The sequence below is a fragment of the Drosophila elegans genome, unplaced genomic scaffold (genome assembly GCF_018152505.1).
Source record: "Drosophila elegans isolate 14027-0461.03 unplaced genomic scaffold, ASM1815250v1 contig_133, whole genome shotgun sequence".
NCBI classification, from domain to species: domain Eukaryota; kingdom Metazoa; phylum Arthropoda; class Insecta; order Diptera; family Drosophilidae; genus Drosophila; species Drosophila elegans.
In genome coordinates this window covers 2,511,596-2,538,071 of record NW_024545499.1, presented here as the reverse complement: position 1 = coordinate 2,538,071, position 26,476 = coordinate 2,511,596, and the positions used below count along the sequence as shown (strand labels likewise).

The 26,476-nt window shown below is 44.9% G+C and overlaps 6 protein-coding genes across 56 annotated transcripts in view; 2 read left to right on the top strand and 4 right to left on the bottom strand.

Annotated features, from left to right (window-relative positions):
- Positions 1-260: 260 nt before the first annotated feature.
- LOC108147593 (dosage compensation regulator) lies at positions 261-5,879 on the bottom strand. 2 transcript variants are annotated; one of them, XM_017274233.2, is made up of 5 exons: positions 5,717-5,879; positions 5,131-5,644; positions 4,407-4,725; positions 3,152-3,842; positions 261-2,592 (listed from the first exon to the last, which is right to left on the bottom strand). In XM_017274233.2, the coding sequence occupies exons 1-5, from the start codon at positions 5,790-5,792 to the stop codon at positions 374-376; spliced, it is 3,819 nt and encodes a 1,272-aa protein (XP_017129722.2). In that variant the 5' UTR covers positions 5,793-5,879; the 3' UTR covers positions 261-373. The 2 variants fall into 2 exon arrangements, with proteins under 2 accessions (XP_017129722.2, XP_017129723.2); XM_017274234.2 differs by lacking the exons at positions 5,131-5,644; positions 5,717-5,879 and adding an exon at positions 4,790-5,124.
- Positions 5,880-8,075: 2,196 nt separating this feature from the next.
- Positions 8,076-9,431, bottom strand: LOC108147571. The gene is made up of 4 exons (XM_017274156.2): positions 9,338-9,431; positions 9,101-9,281; positions 8,787-9,045; positions 8,076-8,730 (listed from the first exon to the last, which is right to left on the bottom strand). Coding segments are annotated over exons 1-4 (804 nt in total). The 5' UTR covers positions 9,340-9,431; the 3' UTR covers positions 8,076-8,368.
- Positions 9,432-10,320: 889 nt separating this feature from the next.
- Positions 10,321-11,821, top strand: LOC108147590 (nedd8-activating enzyme E1 catalytic subunit). The gene has a single exon (XM_017274230.2). It carries the CDS (start codon positions 10,384-10,386, stop codon positions 11,734-11,736), a length of 1,353 nt encoding a protein of 450 aa, XP_017129719.1. The 5' UTR covers positions 10,321-10,383; the 3' UTR covers positions 11,737-11,821.
- Positions 11,743-13,733, bottom strand: LOC108147592 (enoyl-[acyl-carrier-protein] reductase, mitochondrial). The gene is made up of 2 exons (XM_017274232.2): positions 13,441-13,733; positions 11,743-12,676 (listed from the first exon to the last, which is right to left on the bottom strand). The coding sequence occupies exons 1-2, from the start codon at positions 13,655-13,657 to the stop codon at positions 11,817-11,819; spliced, it is 1,077 nt and encodes a 358-aa protein (XP_017129721.1). The 5' UTR covers positions 13,658-13,733; the 3' UTR covers positions 11,743-11,816.
- A 38-nt stretch (positions 13,734-13,771) lies between these two features.
- Positions 13,772-15,887, top strand: LOC108147591 (E3 ubiquitin-protein ligase RNF25). The gene is made up of 3 exons (XM_017274231.2): positions 13,772-13,889; positions 13,954-14,022; positions 14,084-15,887. Exons 1-3 carry the CDS (start codon positions 13,882-13,884, stop codon positions 15,117-15,119), a joined length of 1,113 nt encoding a protein of 370 aa, XP_017129720.1. The 5' UTR covers positions 13,772-13,881; the 3' UTR covers positions 15,120-15,887.
- Positions 15,888-15,951: 64 nt separating this feature from the next.
- Positions 15,952-26,476, bottom strand: part of LOC108147573 (microtubule-actin cross-linking factor 1) — an 80,752-nt gene continuing 70,227 nt past the window's right edge. For 12 of the 50 annotated variants that reach the window (XM_041710758.1, XM_041710759.1, XM_041710760.1 and 9 more), the window contains 17 exons: positions 26,390-26,401; positions 25,892-26,117; positions 23,871-25,830; positions 23,637-23,811; positions 23,336-23,395; positions 23,009-23,053; positions 22,556-22,630; positions 22,243-22,417; positions 22,054-22,171; positions 21,758-21,987; positions 21,582-21,699; positions 19,877-20,070; positions 18,418-18,691; positions 18,061-18,244; positions 17,682-17,747; positions 17,436-17,522; positions 15,952-17,136 (listed from right to left, as the gene is read on the bottom strand). In XM_041710758.1, the coding sequence (XP_041566692.1) occupies positions 16,995-17,136; positions 17,436-17,522; positions 17,682-17,747; positions 18,061-18,244; positions 18,418-18,691; positions 19,877-20,070; positions 21,582-21,699; positions 21,758-21,987; positions 22,054-22,171; positions 22,243-22,417; positions 22,556-22,630; positions 23,009-23,053; positions 23,336-23,395; positions 23,637-23,811; positions 23,871-25,830; positions 25,892-26,117; positions 26,390-26,401 (4,141 nt within the window). In that variant the 3' untranslated portion in view covers positions 15,952-16,994. Of the gene's footprint in view, positions 17,137-17,371; positions 17,523-17,681; positions 17,748-18,060; positions 18,245-18,417; positions 18,692-18,819; positions 18,999-19,876; positions 20,071-21,581; positions 21,700-21,757; positions 21,988-22,053; positions 22,172-22,242; positions 22,418-22,555; positions 22,631-23,008; positions 23,054-23,335; positions 23,396-23,636; positions 23,812-23,870; positions 25,831-25,891; positions 26,118-26,389; positions 26,402-26,476 lie in introns of all 50 variants that reach the window. The other 38 variants (XM_017274204.2, XM_017274182.2, XM_017274196.2 and 35 more) reach the window with 23 other exon arrangements.

The following is a 26,476-nucleotide window of genomic DNA, read 5'->3' as shown; positions in this document are numbered from 1 at the left end:
AAGTTTTGACTTTCGCCAACGCATCGGCCCAGACGAGCTTGAGCCACATTGCAACATCTACAAGCGCTGGAAAGCCGGCATCCAGAACCGAATCATCCCCGCCGTCCGGGGAAACAAACCAGTAAAGAAAGGGATGCTCTGCTAGCGGAAGTTAAATGAAGCTTGAAGCCTGCGTGCATCTGGGACTTAGACGGACTGACCGCTACGTACTTCTGCGACGTTGCCAACTGGCGCACATAGACCCGTAAAACACTTTCGGATTATTTCAAATGTCTTTCATTTTTATAAACTTGTTTCAAAATATGATAAGAATACACATAGTCCCGCTTATTTGGTTAGGAGAAATTCATTGAAAATTGTCAGATTAAATATGTTAATAACGCCCCCAGCTGCCAGTTTGGTCGGGGCCTCCGTTGCCATTTCCAAAGTTTCCAAAGCCTCCTCCCGATCCTCGATTGCTCCCAAAACCACCGTCTATATCCCCAAATCCGCCTCCGCTATTTCCAAAGCCTCTATTGTAGCCATAGCCTCCTCTGTTATTTCCATATCCTCCTCCGCCATATCCACGACCTGCCCCACTGCCGAAGGGGACGTTTCCTCTGTTGCCATAACCTCTGGGAGCGAAACGTCCACCGCTGCCGCCTTCAAAGCGACCTCGTTTGGCCGGTCCGCCGCCAGCACTGAACTGGCGTGACTGGTGTGGCAATATTCCCGTATCGCGTTGCAGTCTGTAATCGCCAGAGCGCTTGGCACAAAGGTCCTTTACCACCCTGACCAGCTTGGCGTAGGGCTCCTCCAAGTGGAGCACTTCGGCCGGATTATCGCAGGCGACGGTGATGAGATCTTCTAGAGCCGGTTTCAGGGCCCCTACTTTGGCTGCATGTTCCGGTTCCATTTCAAAGTTAACCCAGTTGTCCACGCGCACCATGTTGTTGGCGGCCAAGTCGATCTTGCGCGATCCGAAGAGCATCACCTGTAGAGGCGCGACCATCGACAGTTGCTTGCAGGATACGGCCCGCGTGCGGATCTTTTCGCCGAAGACAAAAAACGGATACGGAAAGGTCACGGCCAGGTTGCTACAGTTCACAGAAGTCTTGTGCAGCAGCGCCGCCTTTGACTCCGTAGTCAGCACCTTGCGCTTCTCCTTGTGCACGCAAATGTTTGGGTAGAGACCCAGGCACAGAAGAGCCAGCGACACGTCCAGCACTGGGTCGTCTTGATCAGCGTCTGCGTGCACCTCGTGCGGTATCATGCACTCCTCAGGGAACCCGGCCTGCTGGAGCAGATCCAGCAACTGCTGCTTCGCATCCCACATTACGTTCATAGTCGACATCTGCAGACCCTTCCATTCGCAGAACCTAGCTTCTGCCTGCTCGCCGCGGTGCTTGGCGTTCTGCCATAGTTGCGAGGCCACAATCATGGCCACGTGGTCGGAACATTTGTTGCCACTCAGCGCCTTCTGATGATTAGCCAGTCTACGTTGCCCTATATCCAGCTGAAACACCTCGGAGAATGTGCTAGAGTAGGAGGCCATGCTGGCGACCAGATCGGCACAGCCGAACACCGCCCCCAGCACCATCATCTTGCCCAGCCGCGGCTCGATTGGGAGACGTGCCAGCAGGCGACCCAAAGGCGTTAGTTCATCGTTGACGTCCAGGCAGCGCATCTCGCGCAACAACACCTCCGCCTCGATAACAGCGTCTACTGGCGGTGGTTCCAGGGCCTTCGACAGGAAGTGGTGAATGGCGCCCAGCCGGAGCAATTTAATGGTGAGAGCCATCTCGTGCAGAGGCGTGCGGAACATCTCGGGCGTGAGGTTGTCCTCAAGTACCTCATAACGGGCGCGTGAACAGAGCGTGAAGCAGAAGCCGGGACGGACTCGTCCGGCGCGTCCCTTGCGCTGCTCCAGGTTGGTCTTGCTGGCCCACACGGTGGCGTAGCTGGTTAGGTTGTTGTGCGAAGTAAAGAGCTTCATGCGCGCCTTGCAGATATCCACCACGAAAACAATATCGTCAATGGTTATCGAAGTCTCTGCGATGTTGGTAGAGAGGATGATCTTGGTGACGCCTTCCGGAACTGGCTCAAACACCTTGCGTTGATCGTCTCGAGGAATCTGCGAGTGGCACGGCAAAATGCGATACTGGGCTGAATTACCGAAAGTATTCGTACTTTGCAGATACTTCATGAGTGCAAAAATCAGGTTCCAGCCGGGCAGAAATACCAAAATGGCGCCGGGAATGTTTTTTGACTTGATGTGCACCAGCAAAGACTCCAGCAGCTCGAAGCTAACGTCCGACTCGGAGAGCATGGCCATAGCGTTGCGCGTCTTCTGGGAGTACTTGTCCTCGCACACTTTGTTGAAATTGGTTTCCGCCTCTTCCTTGTTCTCTGTGAGCTGAAGCTGCTCCTCGTCTTCTGCCTCCTTGCGCTTCCGACGCGACTCCACCGACGGCACAAACTCTGTCATCTGGAGAATGTCCTCTAAGAAGAACTGTTGGACAGGGAAGGCCCTCCCGGGCACCTCTAGTACGGGACAGTCGCCAAAGTACTTAGAGAAGAGCGTCGTGTCGATGGTGGCCGACATAAGAATAACTGGAAAACGAAAAGAAAATATGTCCTGTTAGTTGCATGGTCGGCCAGTCGAAATTTATATACCCTTGCAGCTCGCCCGATTTTAATAAATCTAAAACCGTAAATATAAAATATTCTACTCATACATACTATGTATATCTCAAACCGCTGAGTTGTAATTTTTTTTTTTTTAATTTTTGATTCCAGTAATATTATATAGTCGTCCAATTTTAGTAAAATTAAAATTGTAAGTCTGAAATATCTAACTATTATTTTAATTTTCCGATGGTTACTATGGGATCGTCCTATCCGGCTCAGAAATACAACTTTTGGGAACCAACTAAGTATGCACAAATTTAATGTAAAAGCCAGTTAATTCATTACTTGGTTGAATCATTGTGGCCAGGAACTCGAGGTTAATCAATATATTCTTAATTTGAAGTGTTTTGTTTCTCGAAGAAGTCAAATTTCTAATGAATGTATCTTTAGTAATCTACTTGATAAGCTCTCCTTCTCAAAAACTGCATGACATTTAAACAAAAAAAAAATTACACAAAAAATAAAGCAATTGTGACATTACCGTGCAGATCCGGGTAGGTGTCCACCATATCACGGAGAATGACCAGCAGAAAATCGCTGTTCACGTCTCTCTCGTGGATCTCGTCGACGATGATGTGCGAGACTCCCCGCAAGCCCGCCTCCAACTTGCGCAGCAACACGCCCACGGTGCAGAAGAGAATGGCCCCGTAGGGCCGAGGGAAAACAGACTCAAATCGCACAGAGTAGCCGATGGTGTCGCCCAATTGCTCACAACGCTCGCGGGCGACTCGTTCTGCCACAGAAATTGCCGAGATGCGGCGCGGCTGGGTCACGTAAATGTTGGCGTAGCCACCTTGGCCGGAAGAGATGTAGTCGTCGAGAATGTACTGGGCTATTTGGGTGGTCTTGCCGCAGCCGGTGTTACCGCGAATGATCACAACTGGATTCTCATTAATGGCGCTAAGTATCTCGGATCGCATAGCCGCAATGGGCAGCTTGTCGCGGAACTCAAGGAATTGACGATAATTTTCGTCGTTCTGGCGGCGTTCTCGGAGCGATCGCTCGAACTCCATCGACAGATCATCGATCGAGGCGGTGGCCAGTTCTCCTTCGTCGATGTTGCAGGCGTGCCAGGTGTTCCAGTTTGGCTGCGGAGGTGCCCAGGGAATCACCGAGCTTTCTTGACGCTTCTCTCCCTCTTGTGGTAAAGAGTCAATACGGTTTATGTTAACCTAAAAAAAAACATGAGTTACTTGGGATCATTTTAAGAGGTCCTATGTATTTTGTTCAGTTCAGTGTTCAGTGACCCAAAAAAACCGGATTGATTAATGATAATATTATATCAGTGTAAAAAGGTATACTTTTCTAGTTGGTACTTAAAAAACTATTATGCAAAGCATGTTTTAGACGGAAAAAAAAATATTATAGTTTCATTTGGCCATGATGCTTAAGAATTCGATGAATTAGAAATGATCAAAAACGTGGCCAAATTCGGAGTGTACGCACCGAAATACTTTTATAAATGTTCAAAGATGTACACATTTGTACGTTTGGTGTGTGTTCAATATTTCTTTGCCAATGCATTAAATGTGTACTTGATTTCCTCTCTGAAATATATTTAGGTAATCTTACAGTTGTTGCGAGCATACAAGACTACAATACTTTATTAGAAACAGGAGCAGTCAAACTTCATAAAAACGAGCTAACCAATTCTGTCCCTGTAAGCCGATACACTGGGAAACCAATTGTTAACATCCAGTATGGTGTATTTAAATAATAACTAATATATAACTTACAATTAGTGGAATGGGAGCGCCGTCCGGTTCGATTTTAATATTGCGCGGATTGACGACTGGAAGATCCAGCACCTGGATCACCTCGTCTATGCTGTTGACCAGCTCAGGAGACAGCTTCACCGGGTAGGGCTTCAGCTCCTCGTCTTTCTTCTTCTTGAGAGATCCGCTGAACGGCTCAATGACCTTCAAATGGAAGAGCTGGCGCACTAGGGACAGGGCGCACGATTTGCTGGCCGACTTTTTGTTGGAGCCCGTCTCGCGGGCCGTCACCTTGCGTTTGAGCCCCGGCACGTAAATGGACAGCTCGGCCATAAAGCTCCTGGATGGAAAAGGCCTTTAGAGCTAGTTTCCAGCCAGAATGTGGGCCAAATTGCGGAACTTACCCTTGGGCTACATGGACCCCCCACTCTAATGGGCGACCGTGCACAGCTGACAGAGCGATGTGGTGCTAATGGGGAAGACGCAGCTGTCAAGCCAGCGCTTAAATTGCTGCCACCTACGCCGCCTTTCATGAGAGTCCGTTTCGCTTACAGGCCCCATGAAAGGTAGCTGGACGTAATTTTAGTAGTTTGGAGTATCGTACCACGTCGCTCTGCTGGCTCAGCTATCCACAATTTGCGCACAGTCCCCCAAGGATTTCGTGCTGCATTCCAGGCATGGCCGTAGAACAATTTGGCCAAATCCGGAATGCAGGCTCAAATAAAAAAAAAAAAATAAGACATACCTAGCGTGGTCCGGGCCCACTGGGGTATACTTGTAATCGTCGCGAATATTGTTCGCTTGCTTGTACATATTCAGGCGATCCTTGGCGTTCTCTATGGTCCAGTTGCCGTGGATGGCAGCGTTAACATCGATGGACTCAGCCTCGTTCATGTCCTTCTGCTCCTGCACATGGTCGATGATGCTGAAGCGGCTGCCATCGGGTCCGCCCGCGTGGTTCAATGGGCGGTAGGCCTCGCCCAGATCCTGTGGACCCGACTGACCTCCAAACACGCGCTTCTGATTTCCGCCGTCCCCGCCCTCGACCAGCGAACCGGCCTTGGGTGCCGCCCCCGACGAAGCTCCCACATCGGCCGGAACATCCTGGGCACTCAGCTTACCCACCCGCACCAGGTAGTTGACAAAGTCACGACACGCGTTTTTCTCGGCATCCTTCTTGTTGGTGGAGTTCCCCACACCAATGTAGTTGTTCTGCTCTACTCGTACCTCGCACAGGAAACGCTGACGGTTTTTCGGACCTGGGATTGCAGTGATTGGCATTAACTATTTGCAATATGCTAGCTGATAAAACGCATATTATAATCGCTTACCCGTTTGGCGAACGTCAAACTTTGGTTCAACACGCGACTTAGCGCAAAATTCATACAGAAATGATTTAATATCCATGTTCTGCTATTTTAATTCGTACTCAAATTGAAACTTGCTAGCCTGATCGATATATTTCCTTTTGCTTTTTTTTTTGGGTAAGAAAATAATGCCGAGAATGGAACGCCCTAACGCGTTTTATTAGGGCCTATTTACACTTGGGTTGCGTCTGTGGCTAGACGCAGTTTTATTTACAAAGGTTTTGTATAGGAAGATAGAGATGGGAAAAGTGCGTCAAATTGCATCATTCTAGAAATTTGGGATTTTTACCAATGTTTACTTGATGATTACTAGATATATACTAGATATTTGGCATATCGATTAACTTTCGTGGGGAAATTTCAACAATAATGACCGAAAACAACAACACAAATATCCAGTAAACAGAGGGAGAATTTTCGTTGACAAATCCAGACAAAGAACAGTTGTTCAGCCTATTCTTTTTTATGCGTCTATTCCGAAATCGATATTGGTTACGTGAAGTCTAGCATTCCACCACAAATACCAGTTTCCACTATTCACTATTTTGGAGTTTTCCGTTATACCCTGATGCCACTGCCCCATTTTTCAAGATTTTGATACGACATTGACTGTGCGTCAAAGTTATGCACGGGAAAACCTTACGGACCATCTTTCAAGGAGTTGGTGGATGATGCTCTGTGGGACTTGGCGCAAAAGAATTTGAACTGGTTTGGTGGTCAATTTGGAAAAAGGGACTGTTTTTATATTTTTGCTATTTAATAGTTAATAAAGTAAATCATATGCAGAATTGTTAAATAATAAATAAATCCAAATTCAACTCTGTCATTAAAATACCAATAGAAGCTAACCTTCCTTCGCCCTTTTCAGAGCGTGTTCCAAAACGTGTTAATGAAACCTTCATAAAAGTACTCGTAGAGGAGTTTATAATCATAGATAAACTAGATTTAATAACGCCAAGGGCTGAAATGTCAATTAACTATGGCTGATTCACCATGAAAATGCTGCAGGCCCAAAATTATTGAATTCTAAGAAAACCTCTGATTGAAACATTCTCCAGAGTTTGTAAGTTGAATTGCTGAAAAGCATGGGTCGCTGATATTCTTATATTCATATTTCTTACTGATAGTTAGAGGGCAACAATGGTCTATATATGCAAAAAAAAAGAAGTTTAGACAGTCTGTAGCTTGTTAAACATTAGTTCGTCCTTCTGCTTTTCGTGGCCTTTTCCTCGAAATCAAGCAAAAGCTAAGACAAACCAAGTTAGGTCTTAATTTAATTTAACAGCTGTTAACTGTTTGACCATTCCAGCACGAAATGTTGGGTCGTATTTTTTTCAATTGCTAAAATTTTCTGCTGAATTTTCAGGAACTCAGAGATTCAGTCGTTTAGGAAATAATCAAAGCATTTTTTTAAAATAGCTTTCAACTTGAAAAACGCTCTGCGAAAGGGGTAAGAGTATGGTTCAAGGGTTTAGGATCATTTTCGGATCCGTTTAAAATGCGCCTACTGTTATGGCGTCTTCCCACAGAGATCCATCCATCTTCCGTTGAAGGGATAGTCCATAAGGTTTTGCCGTATAGAACATTTCCAAGATAGTGCGCCATCCAAATTTGATGGACTTGTTTATACGATAGCTAACCGCTGTTTTTTCGGTGCTACTCTCTTTCCACGCAGTCCATCCCTGAAAAACAGTTGTGGTTTTTGAAAAATGTGAAACTCCGATTTCAATAGAGCACATCCACAATCCACCATCCAACAACAGCTGATCTGAATAGCTGTGACTCATTAAAACATAAACAAAGATGGTTGACTTGTTGACCTTGCCTTTTTGAGTATGAGCGGATTTATGCATTTTATGCATTTTCTCGAAAATTGTGCATATTTTGTGGAATTGCTTCTGAATGGCTTAAATTCATTTGGAACTCACTATCTGAGTGAAGGAATTCCCCAAAGTGTGGGGATCGCATTTTTCAAATTCAAATTTTAAGCACTTGCAGACTTTGAACTTACTGAAACCCTTTTTTATATTTAGATCTTTCTTTTCTTAAGAAATCCGCATTTTTTGATTAGGTGATTTAGTAGCTAAAAATTTAAGAAAAAAAAAAACCATCTTTGAGTTTTTGAAACCGGGGAAACCGTTTCTCCATCGACGATAATGGCCTAGTCCCACAGGCCACCATCCATTCAAAATCCCAACCGTTTAGTTTGGACGGGCTCTGTGGGACTGGGCTATAACTTATCGACTCATTTTAAAGTTTGTTGTGTTTTAGTAGCTAAATATGTTTTGGTTAGCTTCTTTTAAAATTCAAGAAATGTATTACATTTTGTTTAAGAAACGCTTTATTACCATATATTGGTGAATAAGTTGGTGTTTTAACGATATTTTACACATTGTCCTGTCGTAACAGAGATAATCGAGTTGAATTGAATTAAAATGACAATTAGTATCCTCTGCTAGGGTACAATATTGCTACACGTCTTGCTTGTTAAAAAGCGAGCAAAGCCGCTCAGGGCTTGCTAGTACTAATAGAAAGAAACAATATCTTGACAATGTAGCCTTATAACAAACCACGTAAGAAAAACAATACATTTTTCGGTAGTCTTCAGGATTGGCTCTATTCTGTGGATTCCATTTTGAGTACAAATTTCTCCATTATGGCATTAAGGCGCTTTCGTTCCCTTAACTGCTGCTGCATTAATTCTGATATCTGAGTACCCAGAGCTAATATGGAGGCAGTATTAGCTTCAGTTCGCTGCGCGTTTAGGCGTGTTTGTTTATTTAAATTGCGGAGTTCCTTTGCTATGTCCATGAGGACCGGAACTGCGCTGTCCTGTTCAATTTCCAAAGTGTCTTCCTCATCCAGCTTTCGTTTCGCAGTAGTTCTTGTAGTTCGTGGCTCATGTTTTACACCTGAACTTCTAATATTTATTGGGTTGCTACAATCTTCTTCTTCTTCTTCGTCATCATCATACTCGTCTGCAAAAGGACTAGAGTTGGGAACAATGATCCATTTTTAATTAATGTTTTCGTACCAATATCCGTTACAGTGCCTTCCTCGTTGTCAGTTTTTAAGCTTTGCAGAGAAAGGCTTTGATGCCCTTCGATTTGGGTCTTGGGACGCGCTTCGACAATGGTGTCAGCCATGTCGTACAAGTCGCAGATCACGGCGACTGCATCCTCCAGAGGTGTGAGTGTATCTTGGTACAGCGATCCTTTGCCACAAGCCTTAGAGTCCTCTAGCCGGTTATTAGTTATCTTCTTACGAATGCAGCTTTTCCAATCCTTCCACACCTAACAAACAGAACATCATAAAGACATAAAAAAAAAAAGATTTCGAAGCACCTACCCGCTTCCATTCGCAGGCCTCCTTGACAGGCGGACCAACGCTGTTGAGCTCCTTTGACAATCTCTTCCAGGCTGCCTCCGCCGCTTGCTTGTCGCCTTTGAGGTAATTTTTCGATATGATTGGATGTCGCTCCATAAAGGCAACGAATATTGCATCCTGCTGGGCAGTTCTGTGCTTACCCCTGTCCGAAATAAGCAAACCAAATGTATAGTCTTTTTCACAGTTGACTATACTTACATGTCTCTGAGTTAAAATTGCTGCTACTCGAACTTCGAGTCTCGAAGCTAGAGCAATAATCTTTTGGCTTATTATTTTTCTGTTCTGTTGACAATAGAGGTGGGGGAATCATCGATGCCAATATCGATTGGTTGAGAACTTGGATGGTGGAGAACTTGGATTTTCTAATAGCCGATTCATCTTATAGCCTATTTCCACAGAGATCAATCCACCTTCCACCTCTCGTTATACGGCCTCATTCATTTACAAATTTATTGAAGCTCAGAGACAGAGACAACTATATGGATACTGCTTGAGATTTTGTTGGTTATAAAATCATGGTCACACTGCCTTTTTAACATAAAATTCAAACTTTTTGATTTGTTTATTATATTGTGTTTATCCCGATAATTTGAACTTTTAAAGGTGAAAACCTTTTAATGGTAAAATTATCGGTTCTGACAATTTTCCTCGTTCATTGGAATCGTCATAGGTTGTCTTGCTCGCACCTACGTAAAATCTTATAGTCAAAACAAAAAATGAGCAATGAATGAGGCCAACAATGTAGTGTCATAAGCCCATATTTTCCAAGAAATCGATCTTGTCGCAAACTTTGACCTATTTATTAGTTATCAGGACACTGAAATACATGGATCGTGAAAATTTGAAACCAATCGGGCGTTGGGGCTTTTCGGAAGTGTAGCCGACCTTAGCACACCCAAGTGTTTTTTGGATTTCTTTTAATTTATGCATAATTATCAACTTTATTACCGTTCTCTTCTTCTTCTTTTCGGGCTTGTTAACTATTTGTAGGCGACTAGCGGGTCACAGCGGGTGCCTGAGTGAATGAGTCGCAAACATTTTTCTGCAACAACTGATTTAGCAACAGCGGGAGCCTGTGTGAATGGGTCGCAAGAACTCAACCGACAGTGGTGTGATGACGGTATTAAAATCTATCGTCTCTGATGTTTCGATACAGTGCCTCAACCAGTGTGGCAAAACGAATCGCCGTTTCTAACACTGCGGCTGGAGGGGCAAGTTGCATTTCATTTGATTTGAACTCAAAAATGTCTGTCCACTCGCCCAATCCCGTCCTGATCCTGCAGAGCAAGCGCTTCAATGGACTGCGCAACATCCTGGAGCGCGAAGGTCCCTTCTGCAAGGACGACTTTTCGGCCTCGCCAGACAATCTGGAATTCCTGCAGACCAAGTGCCAGGTTCTGATCATCGGAGCCGGCGGACTGGGCTGCGAACTGCTCAAGGACCTAGCTCTGATAGGCTTCGGAAATCTGCACGTCATCGACATGGACACCATCGAGCTGTCCAACCTAAACCGGCAGTTCCTGTTCCGCCGAACGGATATTGGCGCATCAAAGGCCGAGTGCGCGGCGCGCTTCATCAACGGACGAGTGCCCTCTTGCCGGGTGACGCCACACTTTAAGAAAATCCAGGACTTTGACGAGACCTTCTACCAGCAGTTCCACATGGTCGTCTGCGGCCTGGACTCGATCGTGGCCCGTCGCTGGATCAATGGCATGCTGCTCTCCATGCTGCGCTACGAGGAAGACGGCACCTTAGATGCCAGCTCTATTGTGCCCATGATTGACGGTGGCACCGAAGGATTTAAGGGCAATGCCCGCGTCATCCTGCCTGGATTTACGGCCTGCATTGAGTGCACCTTGGACCTGTTCCCACCGCAGGTCAACTATCCACTATGCACCATAGCAAATACACCCCGCCTTCCGGAGCACTGCATTGAATACGTAAAGATCATACAGTGGGAGAAACAGAGTCCGTTTGGAGTGCCACTGGATGGCGACGACCCCCAGCATATTGGGTGGGTCTACGAAAGGGCTCTGGAGCGAGCCAACGAGTTCAACATAACCGGTGTTACATATCGCTTGGTCCAGGGAGTTGTCAAGCACATTATTCCCGCCGTGGCCAGTACCAATGCAGCCATAGCCGCCGCCTGCGCTCTGGAGGTCTTTAAGTTGGCCACCAGCTGCTATGATAGCATGGCCAACTACCTGAACTTTAACGATCTGGACGGGATCTATACCTACACCTACGAGGCTGAGAAGTCGGAGAGCTGCTTGGCCTGCAGCAACACGCCGCAGTCGCTGCCCATCGAGGATCCCAACACCACCACGCTAGAGGATGTCATCAAGCTGTTGTGCGACTCTCCGCGTTTTCAGCTCAAAAACCCGGCTCTTACCACTGTAATGAAGGATGGCAAGCAGAAGACCCTGTACATGTCCACGGTGAAGAGCATTGAGAAGGCCACCCGCAAGAACCTGACGCAGTCGCTGGGCGAACTGGGACTGCAGGATGGCCAGCAGCTGACTGTTACCGATGTCACCTCGCCCTCCGCAATGACTCTGCAGCTCAAGTATCAGTCTAACGAGGTGGAGATGGTCTGAGTTGAATCACATTAGACTACAAATTTAATACATAATAATTCATGTAAATTAAATGGCAGGCTTAGCCTCAAGGTTCGGAGCTAAATGCTCATGTTCAATATGTACTTCTTGCCTGTGAATCCTTTAAAGCTCAGAGCAGCAGCCGCCGCGTCTTTAAAGTGATCCAAAGGCACCATCTCATGCTTGGGGGCCACAAACTTTCCCTGCTCCATCAGATCGAATATGTTTTTGAACATTTCCGATCGTTCGGCGGAACTGTAGTTCTCCTTGGACCAGCGCGTCATCCAAAAGCCCCTAAATGCAATGTCCTTAAAGATTAGGGGTCCGGTGGCCACGGTAACGGGCTCGCGAGACATGCCGCCATATGTGACCATCACGCCGCCGTTGTCCAGATGACGCGAAACCTCAGTGGCACTCTTACCGCCCACACAGTTGAAGGCCAGTCGGGGTTTCTTCAGCTTGCCAGACTTGAAAATGTCACTCGTGCGGATCTCGGTCTCGGTCAGGATCTCTGTGGCTCCTAGGCACTGCAGCATTTGCTTTAGTTCGTCAATCTCCGGCCGATCTCGGACAATGCCTATGCTATTGATGCCCCACGCACGGCACAACTGATGCACTGCCTGGCCAACGGCGCTATTGGCTCCGTTCTGGATGACGGTGTCTCCAGGAGAGAGCTGCACAAAGTCCTTGAGCATGCGGTAGGCGGTGGGGGGATTCACCGTCGAGGTGGCTGCCTCCGCTAAGCCCACTTTTTTGGATACCGCCAGTAGCTGGTCCTTGTTATAGACGGCATGCGTGGTCCAGGTGCCCAGACCGGTGGCCAGTGGAATGACATGCTGGCCTGGCTCCAAGCCCCTAACATTGTCGCCTACGCAGATGACCTCGGCCACACACTCGTTGCCTCCAACGGCTGGAAACTTTGGCTTCACTGGGTACTTGCCTGTGTGCGATTTAAGGGTTACTTATTAGAACGCGTTTTAAGACCTAAGCCTATTTACTGGTGTGATCGTCTTTGACGGTAAGTGTTCTGCCTTTCCCTGCAGGGGTAAAGCCTTAATTTGGCTAGTCATGATAAGAGGACCATGAATTAATCTATTTAAGTTGTCTTTTATTATTTTTTATAAATAACAAAATCGAAAATTTATTTTGCAGTTTTAAAGATGCAATGTCTTACAAGAATATTTAATCCAGTTCGGACGTGCCGACAAAATTCGCCTGTATAAAAAAACAGGAAGTCAACTTCGGTAGTCCGAATTATATAGCCTTGTATCTATAGTTACCTACATATAAAATAAAACATATTTTTTTATCATTTCTTTGGGCAGCAATACAATACTCTACAACTCTTGTTATATCCAAAAATATGTCGATTGACGATTCTGAATTCTGATTTTAAAACAATTTAATTGGTGTTTCTCAAATTATAAAATCTGTGTTTTAAACATACATATGTACATATACGCTGTCTAAAAACCCCGAAGTTCTAAATTTGTTTTAACTAATTGTCGATTGTTCCATGGCAGCTATTTCCTTCCGAATAACATATGTTCTTAAGTACTGGAAGGAAGATTTTTTGCGATTTCCGGATCTCTAGTTCAAAGTTCAGTTAATTTCATAAAGCTGAAATTATTCCTTTATATGCATGTACAGGTGTAAATGTTGATAATAACACATACGTACATATGTATCTTGAGCTGGACTTACCCTGGATAGTGTTGATGTCCGCTGGGTTAATGGGTGCCGCCAAGATTTTGACTAGCACCTGGTTGTCCTTTGGATCGGGAAGAGTGTCCTCCACCAGCTGCAAAACATCCTGTGGCTCGCCATGTTGAGTATACTTTAGGGACTTGGCCACCACTGACATGTGGCGACTCCATATGGCGGGGCGGCGGATTCCACATACAACACTACGGGGCAACATTAAAAGCAGGAGTTTTATTTTTTAAGAGTAATGTAAGGAAAATTGTTATGCAGGTAAGTGTGACCGTTGCAGCCAGTGAGCTACATTTAGGGGATTTCGGTTTTTGGTATTTTTAGCATAACAACAAACGGCCGCCGTGTTTTCGCTAAATTTCAGGTGTCTCAGATCGATTTTTTAAACAAAACCTCAAGAAATACTCAAAAAACTAAATAACCTCTGGCAAAATGGACGCGTAAGCATAAGAAAGCGGTAAATCATAGTTGTATTCTTTTTATCAAGCAAAGGTTTTTTTGCAGTTTACAAGACGAGGTGGAGTCCCTAGAAGCCATTCTGATGGACGATGTTCGCATCAAGCGTACACCCAGGTAGGCAAGATAGCTTTATTTTAATAATACCGAAGTACTGAAATACTCGAATACCAAAAAGCGGCGAGGTGGAGCAGATTGAGACCACGGTGCTACCTTTGACCGGCGAGGAGGAGGAGCAGCAGTACGTGTGCGTCACCTTGCAGGTGCAGCCGACGCCAGGATATCCGGAGGAGAGTCCCACATTCAAGCTGCTGCGTCCGCGTGGGTTGGACGATGCACGGTTGGAGGCCATCCGCAGCGCCTGCAATGCCAAGATCAAGGAGTCGGTGGGCTTTCCGGTGGTCTTCGACTTGATAGAGGTGGTGCGGGAGCACCTGACCGGCAGCAATCTGCCTAGTGGCCAGTGCGTGGTCTGTCTCTATGGATTCGCCGATGGCGACGAGTTCACCCGCACCGAGTGCTTTCACTACCTGCACAGCTACTGCCTGGCCCGACATCTTAACGCTCTGCGCCGCAACTACCAGGAGGAGTTCGACAAGCTGCCCGCCTGGTTGCAGAAGACGGCCGATCCCTTCCAGGCGCTGTGCCCCGTTTGCCGGGAGCACATTGGCGACGAGACCGACAGCCTCAAGTGCGCCATGCCACCATCGGAGCTGCTGAATGCACCAGACTTTAAGGTGACCGAGGAGCTGCGCCAGATGCAGCAGCGCATGTCGGAGTTGTATCTGCAGCAGAAGAGTCGCGGTGCCATCATCGATGTGAATGCCGAGGGATCGGCCGTGATTTCCATCGAGACCGAGGAGGATATCAGACGAAGGCGGGGTCGTGAGGAGGCCGATGCAGCCAAGAAGCTAGAAGGACCGGCCAAAGAAGACGCCATCAAGCCCACCACTAGCACCACATTTGCTCCAGTGGTACAGGAGACCCAGCGCATCATGCCGGAGCCGACCAACAACAACTATCACCACAATCGACGGCACTATCGCGGCGGCAGACGGCACCATCATCATCAGCATGGCCACCACCATCGAGTTGAAAGGGATCGCGAGCAGAACGCGTCTGCAGCCACCGCCGTTGGCTCCAGCTCCGCATCGAACACGGGCAACGGGAAGCAGGCGAAGGCTCAGTCGGCCAGCTCCGGGCTTGCCAGGTGACGATGGCTCCCGGATGAGATGGGAATTCGGATACCCATAGCGTTGCCATGCTGCTAATACACAATGAAGCACCATCCCAAACGGCCCAGCTTTAGTTTTGTGAGGCGCACACGATTCTGTGAATTTTTTTGTTCGTATGTTCGTATATATTTATATTTAGTTAGCTTTATCGAGCCGGGTTAGCTAATTTTGGTTATATTGATGATGATATTTAGTTGTACTTTAATTATAATGATATTTGTAATAATTTACAAAAGACTTGCGGCAACATGCCGACCCGATATTAGTAGGGCCCTTAATAGCTAAAACGTAGAACAGCATGTATTTAGCAGCACAACACACAGGCAGCGCTGGCGTTGACGAGATTACACCATAGCATTGCAAAGCTCGAAAGGACGACGGTATTGATATCCACTTACGCATAATCTGCAACTGCACTTCGAAGTTTAGTATAAATAATTCTCTATCTGGCGGCCTGTGGCACAAAAGTCCAACTGTTACTTCACGGTGGAAGTTGGAGCGGCATTTCTAGTCAGTGTATGGAGGAAATGAGGCGGCAGAGGAGGAAGAAACCCGATACAGGGCATCTGCATTAGCATGCATGCACCCATATTTAAATATCACAATTAATTGAGTGTTTGTAGGCAACCAAATAGGGATCCGATCCACACGGATCGTCCATGGTATTATATCGAAAATTCAATTTCAATGTGTCAAATAAATACTACGATTGAGAACTTAAATGAATAAATCAAATTCGGAAATCAACTGGGTGCTGTGCCTTGCGTTTTACTCGGGCGGGATGGATCATCTAAAAATGAAAAAATTTTGGTTTATGATGTTATTTTTTGTAAATGTTTATTTCGCATTTAAATTGTTTTAATTAAATAGAATTACAAAAATCGTGTTTTAATGTATTTCTTTCGTTTCGTACAACAAAATAATTTAGTATTAGTATTTTACAATATTTATATAAGCGGGCTCATTTTCATTTCGCCCTTCTGCATCGATTTTCATTCGCTGATATTGCATATAAAAAACAAAATAATGCAATACAAAATCTGTGTGTGTTTTTGTCGCTTAACAGTTAAATATTAATTAAACTTATAGTAATGACTTTTAGTATATAATTAAACATTTTCTTTATGCGACTTACAATTTGCACTTTCCTATTAGTTTAATAACAGAACAAAATCAAATTTTATCTCTTTAATGGGTTTAGTTATTTTTTGGGCGTTTCGCCTCCACCACGCTCCGTTCTTGGGGCTGAGTATCCACCGGACTGGCGATTCCAATGGAGCCCGTAGACCCAAGATGGTTTGCAGCGGTGGCGCCGACATTTCATTCGAAAGTTGTATCTTTTTCTAGATATATTTTCGATATTTTTTGTGTTTTTTTTAATTGCCTTAAAGCACTTGGAGTGTATTTTTCATTAATTTACTCTTGTTTTATAAGTATATACAAATCATAATTTTGGGAACGTGTAAAACTAGTAAATAAAGGTAGTGGACATTATATTTTAGTAGTAGCAAAAGGTAGTATTAGTGTTAGTAGTACTCGTAAGTAGGTTGCTTGTCTGATCCACTTTGTGTGTTAGCTATGTGTCTGCATTACTTCTCATCTGTGTGTCTTTTACAAAATATTTGTAGCATAAACATATATAAAGTGTTCGCTTTTCCACTCCGTTAGGGCACTTGAAAGTTAGTATATGTCCCTACTACATACATTGCTTATGTAGTCTCTTCATTTTGGAGAAGGTTTGGGTTTAATTTATAACTTCAGTGCGTAGTTAGTACGTAAAGTTGTGTGTATGTGGTTTAAATCTTGGCATTCATTTGCTTGTCTATTGTCATTCTCGTTAATAAGGTTGAGTTCCTAAAGACGGAACGGTTCTCGCTTCTCCGTTGGCGTCGTACCGCGCGAAGTGCGTCGCATCGTTGAGCTGAAAGTGGGCTCCGCAGAACTTTTTCGCGGCGTCTGCATCCCGGAGGGTGTTGAGCTACCGCTGATGTTCCGCCTGGGATCGAAAACATATATATTAGTTGCTATTTTTAAAAAATATTTGTACACACTATAACACATAAAAAGAACAAAAAATGTATTTTAATCTGGTAATCGAACTTAACGTTAGTCGAAAGCATTTTTTGCTCGTTGTTTTGTGGCACATGCACATTGACATCTACATGCTCGGAAAAGGTTCAACGTACAAGAAAACTTAACAGTAACATTAAACGAGTATAAATCATAATTACTTGCTCTAGACTGAGTTGAAAATTGACTAGTTAAATGTCTTTGTTGTAGGCTTATTAACTTTACCCAAAGCTGGTTGGATTCGTAGTCGAGCTGGGCGATGTTGACTTGGAATCAAATGAGGGTATCTTAATCGGTATCCGCGATGGCCGGCTTTTGATGTTTTTTGGATTGGGGTAGTAAGTACAACATTAGTTAGCAAAGGTAAACCATAACCGCTGCCTACGATAAATGATCGCGATCTTACATCTAGCCTAAACTTATGAGTAAGAAATAATGTTAAGTGGTGTAAGCCGTTCGGCGCTGTATTACCTAATTGGTTTGAAACCGAAGCCGGTTAGTGCTGGTATACTGGATGATCTACTCATGCCTCCGTTGCTGTTTCAGTTTATAATATAATTTTTTTTTTTTTTTTTTTTTGTGGTTTCAGGCACGAGTTTTAGTTGCATTTTTAGTTGCGTTCAAGCAAATTTCAAATGGTTAAATGCCAATTGGTGTTGTGAGTTAGCGTTTCATGATGTTGATTGTTTGTGTGAGTGGTGTTGTTCAAAAGTTAATGCGGTAATCCGAAAACAGTGGGAAAATAAAAAATAATAAATTAATACGAGTTTGGATAATTAAGAGTTTTCAATCCCGACCAATGTCCCCCATCATCTCGCTTCCATTTACTGTTTAGATCCTAGAAGCCTACCTTGTTGGCGCCGGACTGGCTGATCCAGAGGCGGTCTTGCGGGTGATGGTGCTGGTGCCATTGAGACGGCTTCCCGGAGTTGCAGTGGTGGTCACAGAAAGTCGCGCCGGACGCGGTGTGGTGCCGCTGGCGGTACTGGCTGTCGAAGGTTTGCGTTGCGGAATGCGTGAGGGCGTATGATCATCTAAAGAAATGAAAACAAAAATGTTACAGACGGAAGTTTGAAGTATACAAGTTCTGTTATAAGTAATTAAATAAAATTAGTAAGTAAGTTGAAACCCCTTTTTAACTGGCTTATTTCGATAGGTAAATCATCATTTAGACTTATGCAGGATCACTGATCCAATAACTACTAACCCGTGCTATCCAGCGACAGCGTGGAACCATGTCTCGACGGTGGCTTCGATCCCTGTCTGCTGAGCGGGCGCGAGTTGGGCTTGGAACCGGCACGAGAGCCTCCTGGCGTGAGACCCGTGCGTGTGCTCGTGTACGTGACCTTGCGGGGCGTGTACCGTCCTGAAGGACCTCCGTGGCTGCCCTCGTTGTCGCTCAGGGAGTCGGGAGTACTGGCCGAGAGTGAGGAGCGCGATGGTCGCGACATGGGTATGGAGCGAACCGATCGCTCTCGTACCTGTACGGAAAATAAACATATATTATAACTAAGATTTACTTAGAGTTCAAGAACCCTGTGAGCATGAAACTGCTTTCAAACGCTCTTCCTGGACCTTGATCTGCTCTTCCTGCTGTCTCCAAACTTACCCAGTGTGTTGTTGGATGACAATGCAGCACGTGTGGACTCAGTGGCACCGAGCGGCTAGTATTGCAACGGACAAATACTGTACCGCCGGCACCCATGTGAATGGGAAAGGCGCAAGGAACCTGGTCTTGAGCGCGGATTTTCTCAAAGATTGGCATTAGCTCGGCCAAGTGCTCGTCGGCTAGAGAATTAATTTCGATACGTTTAACCAACAATGACAGACTTGTTACAGCTGACAAACGGTATATGATCATTTACGCCGTGGACAACAACCTAACCTTTCCTGATCACCTAAATGTCTTATCATAAATAGTGTAGGGTGTACTGTATTCTAGCATCAACTCAAAAAGGTCGCAAAAATGTAAAAAATATACTTGGATACTTAAATTACACGATTAAACAAACATATATACGATACGAAAGTATTCGGTTCTCATGCAGATTTGTAAATTATATGTAAAGAGTCGGCGGCGCAGCAGCAGGAGCTTTTTTGTCAACAACACACACACACACAACGAACCCAAAAACGGAAAAAAGGCACTTACCTTGTGCCCTTGCGTGATTTGGAGATTTTTGAATGAGTAGTAATTAACCAATAATCCCTTTTACACTTGTTTTCCTTTTCAATTTCGGTCAAGTTTGCCAAATTCAGAATTGATAGAATTTTACTCTTCTAAAAAGTTAATACATTTTTGTTTTTATTCCTATCTTTACTCAAAGATTTAGTTCATAAGTTCTACAGAACGAGGAAGTTTGTACGATGGAGTTCTAAAGAAGTTAAGTAAGTATGTTAGCATAAGTAACTGAGACTAAATCAAATCCAAATCAACGTAAAATTGATACGATTTTAAAGAAGTATACTTTTTAAATAGAGTTTTTGGCTAAGAAAATTAAACTTGGTTAATTATTCAATAGTTTTAACAGAAATAAAGGTACTAGCTCTTCTGAAGATTCAAACAGGATCAATTCCGATTAAGAACAAATATGATGAGAATGAAATGGGAAGAAAGAAGGTTTTCCTTCGCTCTCTGCTTCAGATTTATTTGCGGTTTGATTTACCTTGATGATGGGACCTTGTCCACTCATATAGGGCGGCAAGTTGGAGCTGCCGCCATTTTGGGCATTGGGTGAGGAGGAGGCAGTGGCGGCCGCATTGGGCGTGGAACGTCTGGGTGTAAATGCGGCCATGCTCTGCGAGACGCCATCGGCCAATATGAATTGCTCACGCAGCTCTATGTTAGTGCGTCCCTTGGCTGCTCCCGGGTAACAGTGGCATTGGTTTTGGTAGCGATTGCAGTTGCAGTGCCAATGCACAGATAATGCATTTATATGCATCGGCATGGCATGTCACCCACATATAACATATACACGGATAGGCAATGTTTTGTTGTAGGGCGAACATATAAACAACAACAATAACAACGAAAGTTCGTTACCGCAAAGTATTGGTCACAGTTTGTTTTTCAGTTGGTGTGTTTTGTTTTGAAATTGGTTGTTGTTTAGTATTTCGGTGTGGGCACAGGCGGGTGCATATCGGGCGTGGGCGTGGACGTGGATCGTGGGCGTGGCGAGCGGGCAGCGCAAGCGAAGAGCATACACATATGTATAGTTATCGGAATCGTTTAATCAAGATTCAAACGATTTTCGGTATAATAAAGGTAACCATTTTGAAAAAAAGAAAAAGGCGTAAACATAAAATTTGATTAGTAAAAACGAAAAACGTGAAACACAAATTAATACACAAATTTCAATTTAACCAGAGGACGCACAACGAAATCGGTGAAGCTTCAAACATAAAAAGTGTGACATTAAGTTATAGTCTTCACACCCTCCGTTAGTCAACTGAGGATGCTAGACTGCTACACAAGTAAAGCAGGATGTTAGTTTCAAGCAGAATATGATTAACAAGAAAACGTTCTGAAATACTGATTTCTTTATACATTGTTATTTCGACTAACGCTTAAAGTTGGGTGAAGAAACCTGGTTAATAAAGCTAACTAATAGAAAAAAGGTACAGTAGGTAGGTAGGTAGGTAGGATTTTTTTGGTGGCGTTGATGTGTGTTTTTATTGACTTTTAGCAGCTAATTGTTACGCAGTTAGATAAACGAAGCGACAAAAATGAGCATGAGTAAAGTAAATGGTAAAAACCCTCGGCCTCATTGGACTTTGGGTTTTATTGGATCTGGTTGTTGTTTTCGGTTGGCTGGGTTATTGTGTTTATGAGGTGGTTTTTGATGCTGGCTGGATGGCAATAAATAAAAATATGGCACACTGTTAATTTCGTTTTAGATTTTTTAGACGAGTTTGGACCATAAATAATGAAGGAGGTATACATAATGGATTCTCTTTCTAAGTTCCGGATTTATTTTGTTTTCGTTTCCGGTATTATTTTAGGCACATTAGTCTGTTGTTGGTCGGATTGCTGTTGGTTGGTTAAATGACCATATCCGTTTGGTATTATTATTATTTGGCATTAAAGTATAATTAGTTGTTAACCACAACTGTACCTAGATGTGATACGAATGCGTTTAATGAAATGATCAAACGATGCACAGCATCAGGGTATGGACAAAATGCATGATTAGGGTGAAATATTAAATATGTGGACTACTGGAATAATATTGTAGATATATGTAGGTTTGTAATGTATGTGACATTTACTGATGTTGAATGGATGAAGTCCAACAAATTTCGAAAATGTGTGTACGCAACACAACTAAATTTGGTGTCTTTGATATAGCTTCAGATAGATGGTTAACTTACCGCGACAAGGGTCGTTCTTCTGCAGGAATTCGTCTAGGGCTACCCAGCCACCGCCCACGCGCACCATTACAGTGCTGCGAAGGATGCGAACTAAGCGTAGCTTCTGGGAGTCTCCAAACTGTCAGAAATGGGTAAATCAGTTTCACTCAGTCAAAGATTTCCGCTGTTGAACTTACTCTGTACTTGCCCTCGCCAACTTGGAACACACGGAACTTCTGCCGGCAGGTACACAGCATGACCAGACGTTTGACTTCGTCGTGTATTTTGTCCGAATCATTGGCTGGCTTGCGTTCTTGCCAATCGGGGCGTAGTGCAGCAATGAATTCCTGCCAGTCAATGAGACCTTCGCCATTTCGATCAAAAAGATCAGCAACAGCCTTCATTTCCAAGCCTGAGGTGTCGAATTCTAAAAGGAATTCATGCTTTTAGCTTAGCAGTTGGTAATGACAAGGACAAGTTTCGTAAAACTTACTCGTGTTTATGATGCCATCGATAAAAACATCGCGTGGAATCATGCCATTGTTGTCCTTGTCCATTTTGCGGAACAGATCCGTCAAGCGCGACTTCTTGTGGTTCATGTACTTGAGGAACTTTTAGTGTAGACGAAATTAAAATAAATATTTTGTCTATGAGGTGTTATAAAACATATTTAAGTACTTACGCGCTTGCGCCAATCGTCCCAGCTGAAGTTTCGGGCACGCTCCACATCCTTCAAGTACAGAAGATGATCGTTAAGCAGACGCTGGCGCTCCCATGAGAGCATCCAAACATCGCGCCACTTGGTCCATAGAAGCTTAGCGCGGGGCGAACGGAATTCCAGTTCCGGTCCAGAGCTGCTAATTTAAAAATGTAAGGTTTTAAATAAGAGTTATATATATATATGGAAATATGGTAACCAAATTTACATGCAAACATTTGGACATGCACATCTTGAGATGATATATGAATGATATTGTTGGTTTTCGAGGACGTACCTTGGCGAGAATCGGGGGCCGTAGTGTGGCAGGCGATCCCTGTCGGGCGTGTCACGTGTGGGCGTGATACGACTGCTTAGAGATTTAGTTTTAAACATAGACATAGGCAAATAAAGTGGCAAGATGCATAATTTGAATTGATATTTTCGAGCGGTATGAGCAACGTTTACGTAGCGTAGAGTGTAGACAAGATGAAAGTAGAATGAAAAAGAGACAAAACAAAATGGTAAAGTAACAAACAAAATAAGCAAAACACAGTAATAATGGCAAGTAACATAAATAATATCAAATTAAATTGATATGTTTATAATTATTTCGAATAGTTGTAGACGCAGCATTTCCAAAAGAAGTTAAAAAGTTAAAAAAAATAACTTTAATTTGAGAATTTTAAGGTACATGCGTAATCTATCTATTCTTGAAATACGGAATGCGTAACCCCAAATCATAACTCACCTTCCCTTGCGAGCGTTGAGTCCCTGGTCACGAGATCCCTTGAAGCTGTGAAAAAAATAATTATCTTTACTAAAGTTACAAATGGGATCGAACAAGCAAAAGTTTTAAAAGCATTGATTAAGCAGAGTGATTCTTTCGAGGAGTGCTGGACTAGCATGATTAGCGCTACTTGGGGTTGTTTAACAAGTATACTGAATGGTTTCGGGGTTTAGATGTTAGGGGCAATTACTAAGTCCATTCATGTGAGGATGGTGTGTAAGCACATTCGCCACTGGGTGAGTGGATGAGAAGAGTAGCGGGCAATACAGTATAAACTTGCGGCCAAACCTTTGACGCCTCAGGGTGCCATCGGGCGATTGTTCACGCAGATCGTGACTGGAGCCACGACTGTTGGGCGGTAGTTGGTTCATTGGATGGTGTGTTTTTTGGATAGGCAGAGAAATAGGTGTGCAAGACGTTGCGGGGGTATTTTGTTTTGTTTTGGAATATTGTAGCAATAAGGTGGATACAAAAGAAAGGATATAAAAAGAAATAGGCAAAAATAAATATACAAAATAAATATATACAACAAACGTATTCAGCAGAGCTACAGTTTTGCCACAAATTGCCAAGTACTTGGCCTACTCACACTGGCGTCTTGCCGCTGCGGGATGGCTTTCGGGCTCCCGGAGGCAGCTGTCTTGGCTTGCAGGCGCGGTCCACCTCGTTCTGGCGGCGGGCAGTGTTCTCCATGAATTCCTTGTGGTCCTCGATCAGCTTCTCCACAGGTGGAATCTCATCTGGCAGTCGTTCGTGCTTCAGGTCTACAACCGTTTTAAATTAGTCTCGATATGGGAGATTTTTATATTATTTAATTTCTTACTCAACAGCGTGCCCTCAAGTCCGCTGAGCCAGGCCAGCAGCTCCTCAATAGTGTCGTCCAAGTCCTTGAGCGACTGTAAATGCTGATCCAGCTTCGACTCACGGTTGATGGCCCACTGGCGGACCTCCTCCCAGCGCTGCTGAATGATCGACAGCCAGTTCTTGATGATCGGTATAGCATCAGGATAGGCCTTGCCAATTATGTCTTCGGCGTACTCGAAAGTCTCGGTCTTCTCGCTTTCACGAAGTCGCAGGTCCTTCATAAAGTCCATGTGAATGTCCATCATTTCGCGCGAAACCTTCTCATCATCCGGCGCATTTTTGGCATACCGAAGCTTGTGCTCGGCATGATCCAGCCAATCAAAGAGAGCCTGGACACGGGCATTTAACTTTTCAGCATCTACAAGGGCCACTTGGAGACGTTCACCGCGTTTGGCGACAGCGCTCTTGACCTCTTCCCAAATGGACTGCATCTCATCGAGCTGCCGACCAACTTCGGGATTATTGCCAGATCGTTCCAGGTCACGTCCCGTCTTGAGAACGCCTTGCATTTGAGCGGCACGCTTCTGCAGATCTTGTTCAATGTGCTTGTGATGTTCGCAGAGCCCTTGAACCGTCTCCAAATCTCCGTGGACGGGACCGTTTTCGTTTAGGCGACTCTTGGCCTTCTTCAGCCATTCGAGCAGCTCACCCAGAGCATCGCTAAACTGCCCGGAAAGGAGCAGAGCCTCCTCCAGCTTGCGCTGGCGATCGATGCTCTTGGACCAAACTCGGGTCCATTGCTCCTTAAGCTCTAGCAGCATCTTATCCAGCACTGGGCGATCGCCCTTAGGAGCCCGCTCTAAGAGATTCTTTCCGGTACGCATGGTGCCGTCGTAGACAGACTGCTTAGCGCCCAGTTGGCGGTGCGTCTCCTTGAGCTTGCCAATGTACTTCTTGATCTTCTGCGGCTCTTTGGAAGCCGTAGCCTCCTCGATGATCTGATCTAGAACCTGTTCGGTCTCTTGCAGATATTGCATAATGCCACTCCAGGCATCGTTAAACTCGCGGGCCTCTTTGTAGCCATGATCCAGAGCACGGGTACGTTCCGCGGCCTTGCTTACCACTCGCTCCCAGCGATGCTGCACGGAAACAAGAAGATTCTTGATCAAGATCACGTCCTGCTTTTGACTGAAGTACTTGAGGTGTGTTCCCTTCTTGTCCAGCAGCAGCATGGCCTCGCGATGGGTGCTCACATCCTTCTGCAGCACCTTGTGTTCTTCCATCTGGGCTTGGATGGTTTCCAGGACGCGAGAGACGGGCTCGGCGTTGGAAAGAAGCTTCTCGGCCTGGGTCAGCCATTCCACAAAGGCTTGAAGGGTGTCATGGAACTCGGTTGCTTCCTTGAGTGCAATCTCTAGTTTAATCTTCTTGTCAGATGCACGGGAAACGACAGCATCCCACCGTTGCTTCAGGGTACGAAGTGTATGTTGCAGATTGCTGGACGAGACTTTCATATGGTTCTGTCGCTTGATGTACTCCTGGCCCTGGGCCTGTATCGTCTCTACCTTGGGCCTGTTCTCATCCAACTCGTTGTACACCTCCATGAAGCGTTCGAGCTGCTCGGTGGCAGTTTCGGGGAGTCCGCCCACCGGCTTGCTGGCTCCAATTACAGCGTCGACATCGCCAAGCCATCCCAGGATGTCCTGGACCTCGGCAATGTAGCCGTGAGCCTCGCGCAGAGCTTCTTCCAATTCATGCTGTCGGTCGCTTGCCTTTTGCAGCAGCTGCTTCCATTCGTTGTTGAGTTTGCGGAGTTTCTCTTGGGTAGTGGAGGCTTCCACAGAGCCCTTCTCGGTTTCGATCAACTGTCTTCCTGCATCGTTCAGTGTGTCCACTGAGTTTTGGTGGGCCTGAATGTCGTTGGCGAGCACTTTCAGCTTGGCCAGTTCAACCTCAAGCAGTTGCGGGTCTCCGGGTATCTAAAAAATGTTAACAATGAACAATGATTTGGCATTGAAAAATCCTAGTGATTCGGCTTACCGGCTTCAGCTGGTCTAGAGTACTGTCGGTTTTGTTGATCCAGACAAGTAGCTCGTTCAGCGCATGCTGGAATTGCCCTAAGTGCAGAAGGGCGTGCTCCAGTTGTTTCTGGCGCTCGACCATGCCACGAAGTAGGGCTTCCCAACGTCGATTGACCACCGAAAGGGGTTCGCGGATCGATGCCGCCTGCTCAGGTGAAGTGCGTTCCGTCAGTTCCACAGCTTGTCTGAAAGATCCAATGAGGGATTAGCTGGGGTATTTAAGAAACCTTTTTTTGCCAAAAGCAAGCGCAAAAATATGAGGAAATGGCCGGTATTTTTCTTTTTTTGGTTTTTTGCCATTGCATGCAAGAAGTCAAACTGTGAAGATCTAAAAGCATGCTCATCCCAGCTCAGATCAAAGAGCCCGATCATTTTGGATCTCTGCAGACACTTAACAATTATCAATATTCACAACAAAAACTAAATAACAAACGAGACTTTTTTGAAACTTTCTTGCCTTTTGAGACATCTGCCAATTCACAAGTTGAGATAGACACCACGGCATTGAAATATTAGATTTATAATTTTGAATAAATTTCATTGA

Coding starts and splice junctions, on each gene's coding strand:
- LOC108147571 (XM_017274156.2), bottom strand. Junction 9,046..9,100: donor AGGCCTGCGAATGGAAGCGG/GTAGGTGCTTCG, acceptor TCTGTTTGTTAG/GTGTGGAAGGATTGGAAAAG. Junction 8,731..8,786: donor AGGCACTGTAACGGATATTG/GTACGAAAACAT, acceptor GTCCTTTTGCAG/ACGAGTATGATGATGACGAA.
- LOC108147590 (XM_017274230.2), top strand. CDS start 10,384: ATGTCTGTCCACTCGCCCAATCCCGTCCTGATCCTGCAGAGCAAGCGC.
- LOC108147593 (XM_017274233.2), bottom strand. CDS start 5,792: ATGGATATTAAATCATTTCTGTATGAATTTTGCGCTAAGTCGCGTGTT. Junction 4,726..5,130: donor GTGGGCCCGGACCACGCTAG/GTATGTCTTATT, acceptor TTTTCCATCCAG/GAGCTTTATGGCCGAGCTGT. Junction 2,593..3,151: donor CACCTACCCGGATCTGCACG/GTAATGTCACAA, acceptor TTCGTTTTCCAG/TTATTCTTATGTCGGCCACC.
- LOC108147592 (XM_017274232.2), bottom strand. CDS start 13,657: ATGTTGCCCCGTAGTGTTGTATGTGGAATCCGCCGCCCCGCCATATGG. Junction 12,677..13,440: donor GGACATCAACACTATCCAGG/GTAAGTCCAGCT, acceptor AATCGCACACAG/GCAAGTACCCAGTGAAGCCA.
- LOC108147591 (XM_017274231.2), top strand. Junction 14,023..14,083: donor CGCATCAAGCGTACACCCAG/GTAGGCAAGATA, acceptor AATACCAAAAAG/CGGCGAGGTGGAGCAGATTG.